The sequence below is a fragment of the Camelus dromedarius genome, chromosome 5, assembly GCF_036321535.1.
Source record: "Camelus dromedarius isolate mCamDro1 chromosome 5, mCamDro1.pat, whole genome shotgun sequence".
Lineage (NCBI taxonomy): Eukaryota > Metazoa > Chordata > Mammalia > Artiodactyla > Camelidae > Camelus > Camelus dromedarius.
The window spans coordinates 40,596,039-40,614,244 of NC_087440.1; the positions used below are offsets into that span (position 1 = coordinate 40,596,039).

General features: G+C 41.1%; 1 protein-coding gene across 2 annotated transcripts in view; it reads left to right on the forward strand.

The window, feature by feature from the left end:
- Nucleotides 1-7,482, forward strand: part of PRORP (protein only RNase P catalytic subunit) — a 109,351-nt gene extending 101,869 nt beyond the window's left edge. For both annotated transcript variants that reach the window (XM_010986141.3, XM_064485891.1), the window contains exons 6-8: nucleotides 2,753-2,901; nucleotides 5,472-5,667; nucleotides 7,165-7,482. In XM_010986141.3, coding sequence (XP_010984443.3) covers nucleotides 2,753-2,901; nucleotides 5,472-5,667; nucleotides 7,165-7,296 — 477 coding nt within the window. In that variant the 3' untranslated portion in view covers nucleotides 7,297-7,482. The remainder of the gene's footprint in view (nucleotides 1-2,752; nucleotides 2,902-5,471; nucleotides 5,668-7,164) is intronic.
- Nucleotides 7,483-18,206: the final 10,724 nt, after the last annotated feature.

Genomic DNA, 18,206 nt, shown 5'->3' on the forward strand with positions numbered 1-18,206 from the left:
GCCAGTGGATCCAGCCTTGGAATTTACCCTAGAGGGAGTGGGCGCATAGCTAGACTGTCACAGAGTTTCAGGCAAGTGCCTTTATTCTGTACACTCATCTTTCTTTTCTGTCTTTCCTTGAGTCTCCTTTGTTTGCATCATTTTTGGAGAGCTGCTACTAGTAGAGACCTCTCAGCCACAAGATGGTGCCCCAGAGTAGTTCAAGCCAAGCGTTTTCTGCCTTTCGTTGGGCCCCTATCTGTAATTTAGTATTAGTAAACTCAAGGCCATTTAGCTAAACCAAGGTATAGATGTGAAGAACCAATTGTGTTTTTCTTTCAGCCATGTCTTCCCCCAATGCATGGAAACTTAAGTAATTAGTATTAAAAATTCTTTTTGTTTGATTTTTTTTTTGTATCTTTACAATAACTTTGTGGGAATTTATATGTAAGTTTTTTTAAAGTTACTATCATTAATCTAAATGAATCCAGTTGCCATTTTGTATCTGGGCTCATTGAAAATAATCTGTGATCTCAGCACGACTTAAAGAAAGGGAATGTTAGTGCATTCTGAAGGCGATGCACTCTCAATGTCTTTTGAAGTGTTTGAATCTGTGAACCAAACTTTCTTTGTGAAAATGTTTGCTTTTGATTAGTAACCTAACTTTTAAAGCAGTAGCTTATATAAAAATGCATAGAACAAAGCTGGCCTGGTTAGGAGAAGGAGGAAAAGTGGGATCCTCCAATAAGTAGATTCTCAGGCATCTGCCTGTGCCACTGCCAAAAAATTAATTTATGGTTACCAAAGGGGAAGGTGGGGGTGGGGGGATAAATTAGGAGTATGGGATTAACAGATACAAAGTACTATACATAAAATAGATAACCAACAAAGATTTACTGTATAGCACAGGGAATTATATTTAATATCTTGTAATAAGCTATAATGGAAAATAATCTGTAAAAATATGTACATATGTAACTGAATCACTTTGCTGTATACCTGAAACTAATACAATATTGTAAATCAGCTATAGTTCAATTTTTTTTAATGCGTAGAATAAAAAGACTGGCAAATGCATGTTAACAATCTTTGGATAATGAGGTATGAGTGGTTTCTTCTTTCATCTTCTGGTCTATGTTTTTCAAGTTTTCAATAATGAGCTGCTTCTACAATAGATTAAAAATAGAGGTAGGCATATTCTTCAGCTAATCAGAAAATGTTTATTAACCATCCAATATACATAGAGCCAGCATAGACATTTTCCTGGGCTTGATAGTTGCGTGAAAAATTGTTAGGCACTCCCTCAGTAAAGGTAGGGGCCATGTCTTTCGAAATTTTGTAGACTGTGATATGTAGCATGTGCCTTACACATAGAGCAGCCTGGGAAGTAACTGTCAAATGAGCATAGAAGCCATCATTCCTTGCTTTGAAGGAAAACAGTTTAATTTTACTGTTTCCAAAGCTTTGGGTTTAGTCTTCACACTGGTCTTGGTGTACTTGTCTGCCTGAGTATCAGCTCGCATTCGGTGGCCAAGTTGTGTCCATTCTGCCCCTCAATTCTAAAACTAAGAATTAGCAATAGTGAAACCAATACTGTTTCAAAGTAATTTAGTAATGGAGTGGGATGGACAGTATATATATGAATCCAAAGCGTTAAACAGTAATTTAAAAATTCAGCCCTTGATAGTTGATTATTGGGCTGCCGGGAGTACATGTGTATTAGACATAACAGGTACCCAAGCAATACTTGACAACTGACCAAATAAGTGAATGAAATGTTATTGATTAAAGAATTTTAAATAATATCCTGAAAGTCTGCATAGGAAGAAATTATGAGTAAGGGGAAGCTAGACTAAAATCAGTGCCTTTTCTAACCAAGACCTGGGAAAATTAAGTTCTTCAATGGCTTTCAACTTGTGGTTTTTGTAGACCCAGTTCTTATAAATTAAAAAACTTTTATATTTCTGATACCCTATTATATAATGTAAGTTATAATTTTTTCATTAGCTTTTACATATTATACTTGGTAATATCCTTTTATAGCTTATTTTAATAGATCGTACATGAAAATAATCTGTGGACTTTTGCTTATGAAAGATTGAACGTAGGCAAGCTCACCAAAGTACTAGATATACTAAATATCCAAGGCTAAACTTTTGAGAGGAGTTCACGTGCACACAAGCCATGTGGGAAGTGGAGAGAATGGAGGGCAAATTCACTGAGTGGAAAATCAGCTAGAGGGTGGAAATCGACAGACCTTTGGGAGGAAAAAGGGATTTCAGTGAAAGGTAGCAGCCTCAGCAGAATCATGACATGGAAAAGTCGAATGAAAAGGCACTATCTATTCCAGCTGTTTACAAACTTAAAAAAAAAAAAAAGTAGACGCCTTTATTCAAATAAAAACCTATGCAGAATACCAATATATAAATATATAAAAGCTGAGCTGTTTGGATTGAAACAGGGTTGGGAGTGTATAGGAGCCAAACCTCATCCTCCTTAGCCCCCTCTGCCTCTATCCCAGTGGGCTCATCCAGCCCATGCTTAGAACCCCCCCACACACCAGTATCCAGTGCAGCCTGACCAGTGGCCAGGTGTCAGGCATTAATTTGTAACAAGGGAGCATTTTCCTCAGTTTTATTTACAAAGATGGACAATTATTTTAAGGAATGTTTCTCATCTCTTACCAGAAGAATGTTTCACCACTGGAAGAATCACTCCCCTTATTTGAGATTCTTCCCTTGACCGTCTTGGGGTGTGACTTTGTGTTTTTTAGCTCTTGGATGTGGTTTCTCAACTAGCCAAGCAGAATCTTCACGTGCTGGTCCTGGGGCGGAAGCACATGCTGACGCAGAATTCCCGGTGGAGAAAGGATGACATGGAAAAGGTGCAGAAGCACGCCAGCTGTTTCTTTGCTGACAACATGTAGGTACTCAAGGTATTACGTGAATTACGCTAGGCTCCAGTCATCTGCTTGTTAGTTACCTTTTTTTTTTTTTGCCATTTTTAAAGTGCATGTGTGTATACCTATATATGTATACTCAGCCTCATTCAAAAGAAAAAAAGATTTGAGGCAGCTTACAAAAATAAGAGTTTTTACAGCAGGATAAACTTAAATATATGAGGAAATCAGGATAAATGAGAAACAGGATAAAGTCCAAAATGAGATTAGCAAACAGAATGCTTGCCATAAATTCCTAACTAGATCAGCACCTTCTATGTTCTTGGAGAAACCACAGTAAACATGACCAAGTCCCTGCCCTCTTGGGACTTAACAATAAACAGGAAATGAAATTCCAGGCAGGGATCAATGCTGTGAAGACAGTGAAGCGGAGTAAGGAGCTAGAAAGGTGGGGGTGGGTCCGAGGGTAGTGGATGGAGAGTCAGGAAGGGCCTTTGGGAGGAAGCAGGTCTGAAGGGAAGGAGTGAGTCTTTTGAGAAAGGGGGAGGGGTGGTGGGAAGAACCTACCAGGCAGAGGAAACAGCAGGTGTTCAAAAGGCCCAGAGGCAGAAATGAGGAAGGCAGGCAGGCAGTGTAGGTGGGTAAGTTCTGAGGTCCGAGAGAAGGCAGGGACCATATTACAGAGGACCTAATGGGTTCTAGTGGGTTCTGGTAGGCAAGAGAGGGGCCTGAACTTTATTCTAAATATAAGGGGAATGTTGCTGTGAGCTACAGCTTCTCAGGAAGCCAAAGGAACATGGAAAATACACAGCGACAAAATACACAGTGTCCACGAAGCATGAAGAAAGCTCATCAGGAAGAGCACAGACCCTCAGTGGTGACTTGCAGCCTGCACGCAGGCTTTTATGCTGTTTATGCTGACAAAGGTGTATTTCCGACTTCGCGCAGGTGATGAGAGCGCCTCACCCCCAAGTCCAGGTTTCCTTAGGTTGAATGTGATAACTTCAGGATTTATCAGTGTTCCCCAAATCATTTCATCTTAAAAAGCTAAGATGGCACTTGATGCATACAGCTGGCAGCTAACCCCTCATTCAGATCCCCAACCAAATCCCAATTTTCTTTAGCTAAGTCCTTTCATTTGTTCATGGTAGGGGGTGCTTCCATCTCTCCAAGAGTCTAAGACAGTAATAGTGCTCTTCACACGGTCACCGTAGGCAACACTGAGTAAACATTAGGAGCGCGGGCTTGGGAATTAATCTTCCCAGGTTCAGACCGAGGCCTGCCACTTCCTGTCTGGGAAGGTGTTTCCCTTCTCTGTGTCTTCTTTTCTTCATATGTTACCCTCATGGGGATGTTGTGAAGATTAAATGAAAAAACATCTGTGAATAATACATGTGAAACTCTTGGCACAGCACCAAGTATGCAGAAAGCACATATATTTGTTGCTGTCACCATCATTATTACTTTTCTTAGGTGGAAGAGCGAGATAAATGCAGTGTTATAATCAAGAAGCCTGTGGGAAATTAATCTCATGCTTGGTTTGGGGCCTGTATTTATTACATACACTGAAGTTCCAAACCCAGTTGTAAAGATTGATTCAGGGACCCTCTATGGCTTTGGATTTAAATATTAAAATTTATAACATTAACTCCATTTTCCACCAATGTGCCAAAGAAGCTTATTCAAACGTACACTGGAGGGAACAGTATAATAAATCCTCACATAGCTATCGCCCAGCTCCAACAGTTACCATTGTTTGCTAATCTTGTACCATGTAACCCCCCACATTTTTTCTGTTTTTCTTTTCTGCTCTTTTTTTCCCCTGGAGATTTTTAAGATATACTCCAATCGTTTTATCATTTCACCTGAAATATGTCAGTACAAGGTAAACCTGAAATGATCCTACTTTGGATCATTTGGATTAAGGCATAAGGCATATCATGTTATCAGCCAAATCCCCTGAGCCAAGGCACCTACTGCTGTTTTCACAGCACGTGTTTCCACATGGGGAGTGCTCAGGTTCAGGGTCCACTGGAGACTCTGAGCTCTTGGCTCTTCTCAAGCTGGAGATGCCTTCAGGTGCTGATCGGGGTGACTCCCCGGAAGCTGCTTGGAGATGCCACTTTCAGCTTTGAGGTCAACCCATTACTTTTGCAAGAAAGTGTCATCCTGCCCTGTTACTATTATGAATGTACCTTGAATTCGAGTCAGGAAAATGGAGGGGAAAGGTGTACTCTGTGGCAGATGGGGCAAGTAGGAAAAATGCCCTGGGAACACAGAGAACCATCTTTTGAGTGTGAAGAGAGAATTAGTGTTAGAATTCTTCATTCTTGTGGAAGAGCCCAGCTGAGCTGCTAAGAATCTCAAGCATTAGCATTCCTTTTCCCTTAGCTTCCCATCAGTGTTGTAGATAGTGTGATCGACCAGCTCAGGACTCACAGATGGTTCGTAAGTATCACTGAGATCTTGTCAGTTCAGAGCACAGAGCATTTGTGAGTAAAGGAGAGGAGTAAGTAAACAGTATGATGAAGAGTGCTGTCCTCTGCCTCCCTGGGTGTGTGCTTGACTCTGTCATTTCTTCTGCCTGGCTCAGCTCAGAGGATGATCCGTACCTTCTGTATGCCACACTGCACTCCGGGAACCACTGCAAGTTCATCACAAATGATCTGATGCGGGACCACAAGGCCTGTCTGCCTGATGCCAGGACCCAACACCTGTTCTTTAAGTGGCAGCAGGCACATCAGCTGGCAATTACTAGTAGGCATCCAGGATCAAAAATAACTTTTCAGGTATGTTATCTGTTGTATCCATAACATCAGCAGAGTCAGGTATCTTGTACAAATGTGGCAGAGTCAAAGAAGGTTGCAGCTAGTCCTATATGCTTTATTTTTCTCAGTTTTAGTTTGGTATTTGAAATCGGCCAGGTCTTAGAACCACGAAGTCCACCAGAGCAAAGTTTGCATGGGTCAACCCCACATTAACTGACATATTGAAAACGCCTGGGATGGCATCAGTTGCGACTTCCGTTATGTCATCAGTTACAAACCCTCATATGTGGTTTTTTATTTTCCTATTTATTTGCAATAGCTCAAAATTCCTTATGCTTTATAGTTCATCATACTTGTGCTTCTGCTAAGTAACCCCTTTTTCCTGTTTAATCCACTTCTACGGGGCAGTCTCAGTTGAACTCGATTCAAGTTTAAATACCTGTAAGTACAAGAATGCCTCTTGTGTGAAAGCAAAGGGAGGAAATCTAGAGACGAGTTACTACAGAAAAAGACACTAATCAATGGTAAATATGGTCAAGTGGTCAAAAAATATACAAAACAACACTTATAGGAAATATGGTACCAAATGATACGACAGAGATGCCATCAGCAAAACCAGCTGTGCGAAACAATACAGGACAACTGACCTGGTTTCCTCAACAACAAAAAAAATTGCAAGAAAATATGGATGGAAAGGGAGGCTCTAGATTAAAACAGAATTGAGAGATCATTCAGCCAGTCACAATGCAATAATCTTTTTTCAATTTCTATTCAAACAAACTGCCAAATGTAGCTACACACATATAATCATTGGGAAAATGTAAACAGAAATTTGATGATAAGGAACTATTGATTCTTAGTATTATAATGGTATCGCTCTTATACTTACAAAACAAGTCCTTATCTTTCAGAAACATACTGAATTACAGAAGAAATGCTATAATATCAGAGATTTATTTGAAAATAGTATGGGGGGATCAAAATAATCTGGGAGAAGGGAGTGGGTATGGATGAATGATTGAAATAAGATTAGCCATGAGTTGATAATGATTGAAGCCAGGTGATGGGTATGTGGGAGATCATTGTGCTGTTTCTCTATCTTTGTATATTTGACAGTTTTTTCTGTCACAACCAAAACCAATAAAGGCAACAAAAGGAATATGTGTATATATGTGTGTGTGTTGGTGTATGTGTTCCTGTAGAGAGTTCTTAACCTTAAAAATGAAACCTCCCCAAAAAGGAGCTCCTCATAGTAGGATTCCTCTTCACAGAGCTAGTTGCTCTTTAAAAATCCTTTTTTTTTTTTAACAAGGGTCCTGGGGATTGAACTCAGGACCTCGTGCATACTAAGCATGTACTCTATAACTGAGCTATACCTTCCCCCTGCAAATCCATTGTTAAATAAGACAGAGAATACATCTCTGGAACAAACTGAGATGTTGTCAGGGAAGAAAGGGAAATGGCCAGGTATTCCTTTAGTGTTGTTCTAAGTGTGTGGTTCCCTTTTTAATTCAACAGCATATTCTCAACTATGACACAGTGGTGCAAACAACTGGAGACTCATGGCACGTACCATATGATGAAGAGCTGGTGGAAAGATATTCCTACGAAGTACCAACCAGATGGCTTTGCCTTCACCGAAAGACATAAAGACTCTTACTTCCATGCTAAAGTTGTGTTTGGGGGTGCCCTCCTGGTTGGCATTGGAGCTCTTAAGTTGATGGCTTGTTTAGAGCATTGCTTCTGTCCCGTCTGATGCAGTTTGTCCTCTTTGGTCCAGTTGGTTTGTATATCAACAAATTTATTTTTAATTAAATGAGTTATATCTTCTCATAACCAGTTGCATTTTTTTTCTCCTAACATTTGTTTCTGGAGGCTGATCCGGAGTTGGGGAACTCAGTGCAGGTGATCCGACCTTTCTCCTACTGAGCCAGCTGTTCCACTTACCTAGGCAGCAGGAGCTGCGGGCATCCATTTTGCTACTGCTGACCCACCTTCCAGGTCCACCACCAGCAGAACCAATCCGTCTGGCCCTGCGCCCCGGGTCATTTCTAAACCCTTCCTCCATTTCTGATACCATCTCATCCTCTACATGTGATGTCCTACCCACACTGAATCACTTACGGTCCTCTGTGATGAACTGGCCAAGATACCAAAAGCTTGAGATAGGAGAGGATATGAAAAGAATCATAAAACTTCAGAGCAGCAGTGAACCTTAAAGAACGTAAAATCCAACTGTAGCCTTTTATAGAAGAAGAAAGACCCAGAAGGATGAACTGGCTCCTCTGGATCCCACAGCCAGTTAGTGGAGACATTTCAACCATAATGCAGCTCTCCTGATTCTCAGCCAAATAGTCTTCTACTGTGTTTAGGCTAGAGTCATTCATAAAAACGCAGACAAGCTGAATGGTAGAGCATCCATTGTGTAGATTTAGAAACTTTGTTAGCCATATAGGAGTGGGGAGAGAGGGAGGAAGGGAACAAGGGAGGAGGACCTCCTTAAGGGCCATGGTCCCACAGTGGCTCGTCAGGGCAGAAAATCGTGGTAGGTAAGTTACATCATTTTTGAACTCTTTAATACCGCTCAAAAACAAAACCGTAATTTCTGCTTGAGGTAAATTGAGGTGCATCTGTCATTTGTCCAGGGGTAGGGGAATTCTAGGGCCGCTCAGAGGCTCAGAGTCAGCGGCACCCGTGCGGGACCCTGGAGGGTGCAGGGATTCTCTGAATGAAGCCAGCTGGGCCCTGACACTTGGGGTGCCTTTTGTATTCTGATCAGCTGAGTGAAACAAAAGCTACCTGTCTAGCCAGGTCCAAGCCACAGTGGGAAGAAGGAATTCTTTAAAGAGCTGTGCCCTGGATTGAGAGTATCTTTAAAGCCAGCCAGCCATAAACAATGAAGGCTTTGAAAGAGACACTGACTCTGCCACTGGAAAGTATTTCTGAAGTGCTTTGTGCTTCCCTCTGGCCTGCTCCTGAATTTATACTGTTTTCCTCCTGCTGTTCTCAGACCGGTAAAGAGAAAATCTCGAAGGAGAAGCCTGAGTACATTCTCTCAGGGCTCCTCTGGGACTACCTCACCTCAGCTGCCTTGTTCTTCACATTAAATGAATTTTTCTCTTCAAGCTTGAACTTAAATATAATTAGTGCTTCCTTGATCCTCTAGCAGGTTTCTCACTTTTAAAAAACTGTCCTAAGGTACTATAGGACAGTTGCATCCTGGTGAGTCTTATCTTCATTTGCTGAAAGTCAAAATTATCGGGATAGTCGAGGGCAAAAGCTTAAGTGGAGTCTAGATCTGGTAGTTTGCCCATCCTTCAGCAACTAGGAATTTCTAGAGTGAAAAACATCTAAGGAAATTCTTGAGGGAATGCCCGGGAGTAGAGGAACATAGATCACTGTGATGAAAAAGTGGGATTTAGATTTGGGACTTAGGCAGCTAGAGTTCTTAGGAGGTGAGACCAGGCAGCTGCTGGAGCCTCCTGTAACCCAGAGGGTGAGAGTAGGATCGCTGGATAAAATGCAGGATTCCCGGTTAAATCTGAATTTCAACTTAATGGGCAAGTGACCACTTTTTAGTATAAATGTGTCCCAACTACTGCAAGGACGTATTTATACTAAAAATATTCATTGTCTATCTGAAATTCACCTTTAACAGGGCATCTTGTGTTTTCACTTGCTACAGCTGGCAACCCTAGGTGGGAATTATATGGGAGGAAGAGGAATAGTGGGAAATGAGGCATCTACAAAGCTCACAGCCCTACCGGAGGCAGGAGTGGAACAGGGACGAGAAAGGAAGTGAGTAAAAGGCGCCTGGGAACGGGCAAAAAGGAGAGAAGACGAACTTTTCCCTGCCTTGTCCCAGCCAGGGATCAGCAGTCAGCTTGAGCCTACACTGTATAAACGAAGGAAGTTCCATTCAGAGGAAGCCATAGAAACAAGGGGGATGAAAGAAAATACAAGTGACGGGAACAGTAATGAGTAAATGCAGTAAATCTTGAGAATCTTTAATTTTCTCTTAGCATGTCTATATCATGGCGTTTCAAGATTCCCCGAAGACTTTTCTTCCCAAGTTTGTTCTTTGTTGGTAATAGTTGATCTGACGGGTGCTTCCAGAGACTGTATGTACACAACTCACTCTCAACTGGGAATTGAAATAAACAGGAAGACAATTATCTTGTCACTGATAACAGCTAAAAATAGTCTGTTTTGCTATCAGAGTACTTTCAGAAGTACACTCTTATCAAATGGATTAAGTTATTAAAATAACCATGATCATTTTTTTTTAGTATTTGAAATTTTTTTTAACATTTTTTATTGAGTTATAGTCATTTTACAATGTTGTGTCTAATTCCAGTGCAGAGCACAATTTTTCAGTTATACATGAACATGCATATATTCATTGTCACTTTTTTTTTTTGCTGTGAGCTACCAAAAGATCTTATATATATTTCCCTGTGCTATACAGTATAATCTTGTTTATCTATTCTACATTTTGAAATCCCAGTCTGTCCCTTCCCACCTCCCACCCCCTTGGCAACCACAAGTTTGTATTCTATATCTATGAGTCTGTGTTTTGTATTTATGTTTTTGTTTTTGTGTGTGTGTGTGTTTTTTTAGATTCCACATATGAGCGATCTCATATGGTATTTTTCTTTCTCTTTCTGGCTTATTTAGAATGACATTCTCCAGAAGCATCCATGTTGCTGCAAATGGTGTTACGTTTTTGGTTTTTATGGCTGAATAGTATTCCATTGTATAAATATACCACATCTTCTTTATCCAGTCATCTGTTGATGGACATTTAGGCAGTTTCCATGTCTTGGCTTAAAATAACCATGATCATTTTAAATAGCAGTGTCATATTAAGGGTTTTTGGTAGCTTCTGACAAGAGAGTTGATGTAGAGTTCATTTCAACCACATTAAAATGATTACTTCATTAATCTCTTTGAAGTTAGTTAACATCCAGCCCAAAAAGCAAATATTGAGTAATCACAATTTCTAATATGGTAGAGACATAAATTCATTTTCAAGAGACCAGTTCGGGTCACACTATCACTCTCAGCTGGACTAGAACATCCCTAAGTATCAAGTTTATTTCACCTCTAACTGTTGCAATTCCATTACTGAAGCGGGTTTTTTGTGCTTTCTATGACTGCATCAGAACTTAGAATGTCAGTGTCCAGAATTCCCTGACAGTCCTGCTCTCTGGGCCAGAGTGGCATCCCGGCCTGGGAGAAGAGTATGGGGCCTCCCCCTCCATGAAACAGGTTCCTCTGGAAGTGGTGATGGCAAGTCGTCCGAAACGTAAGTCCTTCACCCAGGCTCATTGCTTAAGATGTACTGTTTTCCTAATTCTTTCCAAATAAATCATTCTTGTGTTTTCTCCCTCTTTTTGGTGACCTTGTCCTAGAATCCAAAGCTGCATTTTTTCTATCCTCTGTGCCAAAGCTGAGCAGTGTAGTGCTGTTAAGTTTTTACACATAAATATGCCTATTCCATACGTAACACGTTATATGTTTTTAAATGGATCATTTTCTATAAATTTTTTTCCACCTGACTGAAAATGAAAACTCATTCTCCTAGTCTTCTACCGCTTCATCCTTATGTACTCCAAACATCATAAAATAAATTTGTAAAACGAGGTACAGCTGTCTACCAGAAAATACTATTCACATAGTCATATACTCATAGACTACTCCTCAGGGTTTCCGAGTGTTTGGAACAAAATTTGTGTTCCAGGAAGCTGTCACCCTGATGACGGCCACTGGCTCAAATTAAGGATTGTGTCCTTTGGCTCTTAGCCCTGTCCTGGCAGTAGTCAAATCCGTGAAGACATGGGTCTTTTCCAAGTTAGGCCCTCTGATCTCCAACTCCTAAAGAAATAAACTCTGGTCAGACCAAGTATTTGAAGGGAAAGTCTGAGAAAGTTTTGCCACTTTACACAGATAGCTTTTTATTTTTTAAAGTAAATGATGGGACTTTTTTTGTTCTTTGAGACACTGAGGGAGGGTTATGTGAGGAGAGCAGTGCTGGACAGTTTGTGCTTCATAAATGTCAGTTGATTTTTTACCTCCTGCTCCCACTGCCCTTATCCCTGGAGATTTCAACACTACTCATGTTCTTGTTTCATTGTTTCTTAACCAAATAAACTCTGATGATTTGCCCCCTATGAGATGCCAACCTGCCTCTTTTCAACTGCTTTAAATTGCTTAAGTTACAGAATTTCACACTTTGTGTCTGCATTTTGATCACATCCCCCCTATCTGCCCACTCCTTCATCCCAACCTCCAGTTCCTAGACCTGCTTCTTCTGCCTATTCCTTCCTCACCTAGGGGCCTCTGTCATCTATCCCCGTCTGGCTTCACTTGCCTTCTTCCTACCCTACTCTTTTTTTTTTTTTTTATTGAAGTATAGTCAGTTACAATGTGTCAATTTCTGGTGTACAGCATAATGCTTCAGTCACACGTGAACATACCCATATTCGTTTTCATAGTTTTCATATCCTTTTTCATTATAGGTTTCTATAAGATATTGAATATATTTCCCTGTGCTATACAGTATAAACTTTTTTATCTATTTTATATACAGTACTTTGTATCTGCAAATCTTGAACTCTCAATTTATATTCCCACCCAGTAACCATAAGATTCTTTACTATGTTTGCGAGTCTGTTTCTGCTTTGTAGATAAGTTCATTAGTGTCTTCTTTCTTTTTTTAGATTCCACATATGAGTGATATCATATGGTATTTTTCTTTCTCTTTCTGGCTTACTTCACTTAGAATGGCATCTCCAGGTCCATCCGTGTTGCTGCAAATGGCATTACTTTATTCTTTTTATGGCTGAGTAGTATTCCATTATATAAATATACCACATCTTCTTTATCCAGTCATCTGTCATTGGACATTTAGGTTGTTTCCATGTCTTGGCTATTGTACATAGTGCTACTATGAACATTGGGGTGCATGTATCTTCTTTAATTCTTATTTTTTACTGAAGTGTAGTCAGTTTATAATGTTAGTTTCACATGTACAGTAAAGAGATTCAGTTATACATATACATATATATATATATTTTCAAATTCTTTTCCATTACAGTTCATTACAAGAAATTGAATCTCGTCCCTGTGCTATACAGTAAGTCCTTGTTCACCCCATGCCACTCTTAAAGCATTCATTTCAGGGATGGCTTCAGTAACACTTCAGATTCTTGCGTTCATTTTACCTCCTGTGGTATCCGTCTCATTAATTCTAAACCTAACCCTGGGTAGCCCCAGACTGTTCCACTCCTCCGCTCCTACACACCATAGGATTGCTAGAGAAGTCATGAAATGATACGGCTGGAACTTCACTCCCCTTTGAAGGTCCTTTGTTTCACCTTTCAGTGAACTCCCATTAACCTCCCGAATGAGCTCTCCCAACCTTGACAATCTTGAAAAACAGCTCACCTCCTGCAGCCTCCTTTTCCTCTTCTGTTAAGTGGGGAAGATGGTGACCTCGTACTTCTCACACCCTAATGGACATGGGATCTTATTTAAAGCGCTGATTCTGATTCAGGTCTGGTGTGCCTGATGACGCCAGTGCTGCAGACCATATTTTGAGTAGCCTCAAATGAGCTCCAAGATCATTTTAAAATAGTAATAATAATCCAACACTCATGATTCTAACTCCTGAGTCATAACCTCGCCAACTCTCACTCTCAGCAGATGACTTAAGCAGGAACTAAAAGCCATCTGTTATGAGCCTCCAGCAATTTTTGCCCTTTCCAGCAACTTTCCTATCACCACCCTTTTCTTTCTTTTCTAGGTTACTTTTTCTACCTGCCTCCATACTGTCCCTTCTTGCTGCCTTGGGAACTTGCTCTCTCATTTCGTCCTTTTCCACCAGCTCTTTCCCATCTAACTACAGATACCTTTGGGCTTGCAGCCTGACAAAACTATGCTTGCCTAGGGATAGTTTAATAGCTAAACTTCTCAAAAGAAGGGAGCCATCGCTCTTTCCAACTCCACATTCGCTGCTGATCATTTCTACCTTGGTAGCCTGTGGACCCTCAAACTCAACTGCTGTGAAAACAATTCATCTTCACCCCAGCAAAGTGACCTCCTGCCTTACTTTGTGTTATTTTTTCCTGCTCCTTCCCTTCTACTTGCATACCTAATCAATTAGCAAATCATGTTGACTTTACCTTCAAAATATCTGTTGCAGGCTAGTTACTTAACTCTTAACTACCTTTCCAAAGAAAATAATCCTTTTAAAAAAAATTTTGTACATGAAGATATTAATAATAATGTTATTGATAGTTATAGAATTGGAGATAGTATTCAAAACAAGGGAAGGAAGAAATAAACAATTTTAAATGTTATGATTAAAATGATACTTTGTTAGCATGGGTTAAATGAAAAAGCATCTACAAAATGATATGTCTAGTATGATTCCATTTTTTTAATTGGAAGGCAGGAAGAAAAGAGATACTTGGAGAAAAGTATCTGAAAGAAATAACATTTTGTTGATTCTCTGGGTGTCTCTGGGTGTTAGGATTGTGGTTGATTTTTCATTCTCTCCATCTTCTGCACAATCTGAAACTGTTACACATGTCAGAGACTGTTAGAACAGGACTCTTTCTATCTTAATTTCCACTGAGGTACAAGCACAGTTGATACCAAGATTCCCAGGTGAGTGTGAGGCAGACACTGCATATGCAGAATTTACAAAAAGAATAGAGGAGAACCTGCCTCACAACTCCTGGCCCCTCAGCCAGGCCAAAGATATCAAAGAGTCAAAGGAAGGAAACAGATAAAGGTGTTTCCTCGTGGAGAGCTGTTGCTATGCTCTCAGTTCCTTGGGTGCCTTTGACGGCAAGACCCCAGGAAAGACGCCTCAGTAGGAGGACTTGGAGCTCCTCCTGCAGTCTGGGGAACCAGGACTTCAGAGGAAGCTGAAGCCACTATGGACAGGGCCTGAGTCTGCCTGCAAATCCAGAGGATTGTCAGCAGGGCTGATAAGAGGCATTGGAAAGGGAGCAAGATGGGGGCCAACTGGGTGGAAAGAGAGTTGCCTTGGGCTGGAGGGGAACTTCTGGATGGCCAGGGGTTGAGGAAGGGGTGCAAGTGGCCACCTACATTTAAAAATAGATGGGCTCAGCAGAGAACCACCGAAGAGCCTAGAAAAGTGGCCAAGCACGGAAGCATCAGCGTTAACCATCTATCAGGCTCACCAGAGACACCAGCTTTAAACATCTGCAAGGCCTAGAAAGCATAAAGCCACCCACATAACTACCATCCCCTGCCCATCCTCTACCTTGCCTGGGGCTTGGGGGCCAGTGCGGGGCAGGTAGAGCTAAACCAGGAGGGATTAGGGAGGAAAAGCCAGCCATGCCCCCTTCCTGCTGGAGTCTTCAGTCTGAAACTGACCTAAGCTGGCAGAATAGAAATGATGCAGCGTTTTGTCTGAACTCTGTTGGTATCAAACTGGATATTCTAATTCCTGAATTGTGACTGCATGTGTTACTTAAAGTGACCAGAGCACTGCATAGTATCTGAGAAGTAGGGGGGCCTCCCAGTTTTCATCTACAGGCAGGAAAAACTAAAGGAAGAGTGGGAGAACTTAAGTCCAATTGTAGTTTTAAGATAAACAGTAAATCGTACTGAATAGCACAGGGAACTATATTCAATATCTTGTAATAACCTATAATGAAAAAGAATATATATGTAAAACTAAATCACTATGCTGCATACCAGAAACTAACCACAGCATTGTTAGTCAAGTATACGTCAACAAAAAAAGAAAAGCCCCCCAAAATTGTGGTTTTATCACAATCTGTTCATCATGCTTGTTACCAGAGCCCAGATGCCCCCTTCTGCCCACTTCCCATCATTTTTTGCCCCTACAAAGGTAACCACAGTATAGATATGTTTTGCCTGTTTTTGTGCTTTATGTAAATGGAGTCATTCAGGATGTGCTCTTTTGTGGCAGTCTTCTTTCATTCAGTATTGTATAAGGTTCATCCATATTGTTGCATGTAATTGTATATCATTCACTTTCAACATTATATAATGTTCTACAGTGTGAGTAAACCACAGTTTACCCACTCTACTACTGACGGACATTTGAATAGCTTCTAGTTTGCACCTATTACAAACAGTGCTGCTGTGAAGGATGTGTCACTTTTAATAACGGGGGAGAGCAATTTAAAAATGTCTGGCATCTTCTTTCCTTTCTGTTTCCATTACTACCACCCCCGTTCAGGCCCTCACAAACTTTCACTTGGATTATTAGCAATAGCCTCCTAATTAGTTCATCATAATTACTGCCACCAAGTTTATCTTCCCACGGCATAATTCTAATCATGCCACCACCCTTACTCAGAAACATTAAATGTCTCCCCATTGTTACCCAAGCAGAGTGTAAGTTCCTTTGCTTGGCATGCAAGGCTATTTGTATCTAATCCAGAATATTTCTGTGTCCTTGTCAAGCTAAGCTGTGGCCATGCCCGAAACACAGGCTCTTATTTTCTTCCTCTGCTTCTCTGTTCATGCTACTCCCAGTCCCTGGTGCATCATGGTGCCACTCACATGGCTCCTGACAGCTAACACACCTGGCAGGGTTCTCATCCTCCCAAGCTGGGCTCAGATATTCTTCTCTCAGCAGGTGGCTTGCACTCCCTGTGGCCAAGGTCATTTACCATATGCGGTGCTTTGTTGAATGCTACCTGGTGTATCATGAGCTGCCTCGTGTAAGCTTTGCTCTCAGTCATGTTTCACCTTTCTTCCCCACTGAACTCGGGTTGGGACCCCATCTGGTTCTTCTGTGTGTCTCCCAGAGCAGGCAGCCCAGCTGCTTTCCCATAGAAGGAGCTCAATAAATGTTGGTTGAATTATTTTGGAGAAGTTGTTCAAAAATGTCTTCCTGATTTTTACCTCTGATTCCCACTTCTCTTTTGAGTGAATTCCCCTCTTGCTCCTTGGTATTTTGTGTGTGTGCTGGCTAGCTCAAGAACAGAATCTTTGGTGTCTGATACTTTGACTGATCCTCAAGAAATAATGATGACTTTTCAATGCCACCTCTTTAATCATACCATTTTAAACCGCCATGTCTTAAGTGAATTACTTATTTATTAGGCATGGACCATGTTAACTGGCATAAAATTTGCTAGGCACCCATGCCAGCGTTTTTAACCTTGGAAATGTTTTAGATCTGTTGTCTGTTGTTGACTTTTGAAACTTCCTTTCGTTTCACCACTGTGGATGAATTGCACATGGGGTGAAGTTCAGGGATCTCAGCTGAGGTTTATCAGTTACTTTCAAAGCAAGGGGAAAAGAAGACTGGAACACTCTCTTGCTTTCCTATCCATAACTGGGTTCTCAAGAACTCATTCCTAGTTTAGTGACAAAAAATATTGGTTATAATGATCAGAAATCTCATTCATTTGCTCTCTCCACCAGTTATACCAAAAGAACTTAGCTCATTTTGAGCATCATAGATAACTTAATTTTGTGGTAAGAAAATGGGAACTAGAGGAAGCCAGTTAGGAAACCTCAGGGAAGAGGAAGTTCCTCTAGGCTGAAGGGAAGGCTGTTGAGTCTTATTTCCTCTCTGTTCTTGACTCATTCTCTCAATGGCCTGGTCAAACTCTGCACCTCCCCTTCCCCACATGATCAGGAAGCTGGAATGGGTGTAGCTCGTGAGGATAGGGATAGTGAGAAGAGTGAACAAAGTAAAATGATACTCATAATAAAGAGCCCAAGATGGAAGGGAGGGCATAGCTCAGTGGTAGAGTGCTTGCTTAGCAATGCACGAGGTCCTTGGTTCAATCCCCAGTACCTCCATTAAAAATAAATAGCTATTATAAAGATCGTTTGGCACACCAGGCCTTTGTAGTCTTGCCAGTATCCGATGAATGGGTGAATTATTCTGTATTAGATTAAAATTAGGTATAATCCTATAAGCCTGGTCTTCAAGACTCAGAAGAGGCAGTATGAATCCCTAAAGAATTTTATTTCTATGCCAAAAGTAAACAAACAAACAAACCTACTTACCTTCCCCGCCAAAAAAGACCCCAAGATGGAAGGACACACCATGGGCGTGAAAATCTTCTCAGTGAACTAATGTAGACTTACAGTCCCCAACCCCGTGTCCATAGTCAAGGGTAGCGCAGCATGTATGTGGGACAGGCTGGGTAAGAACTGACTGCTTTCCAAGTTAAGAAAACAGACTGAGTTTCACTTCTGAACAATAGCAGAGTGCAGTGCAGGCCAGTGCAGTCCTTGGTTTCCTTCTGTTCTCGGGATAGATCAAAACAAAACAGCCAACAACCCAGGCCTTATTCACCAGGGCCCCTTCCTTTCACAAAGAGAGAAGCTGAGTTTAAGTCTACTAGTCAGTGACTTATTTTTATTGTGGTGGTTAATATTTTTTCCCCTATGCCTTTAAGGTGGGTACAGCATGCTCACCTGTTTGAGAGAAGAAACTCAAACCAGGTCATGGTCACCAGGTCATCTCTAGCAGGGCTCAGATTCAAATCCAGTGCTTCTGACGCTCAGATCAAAGCCTGACCATGGTC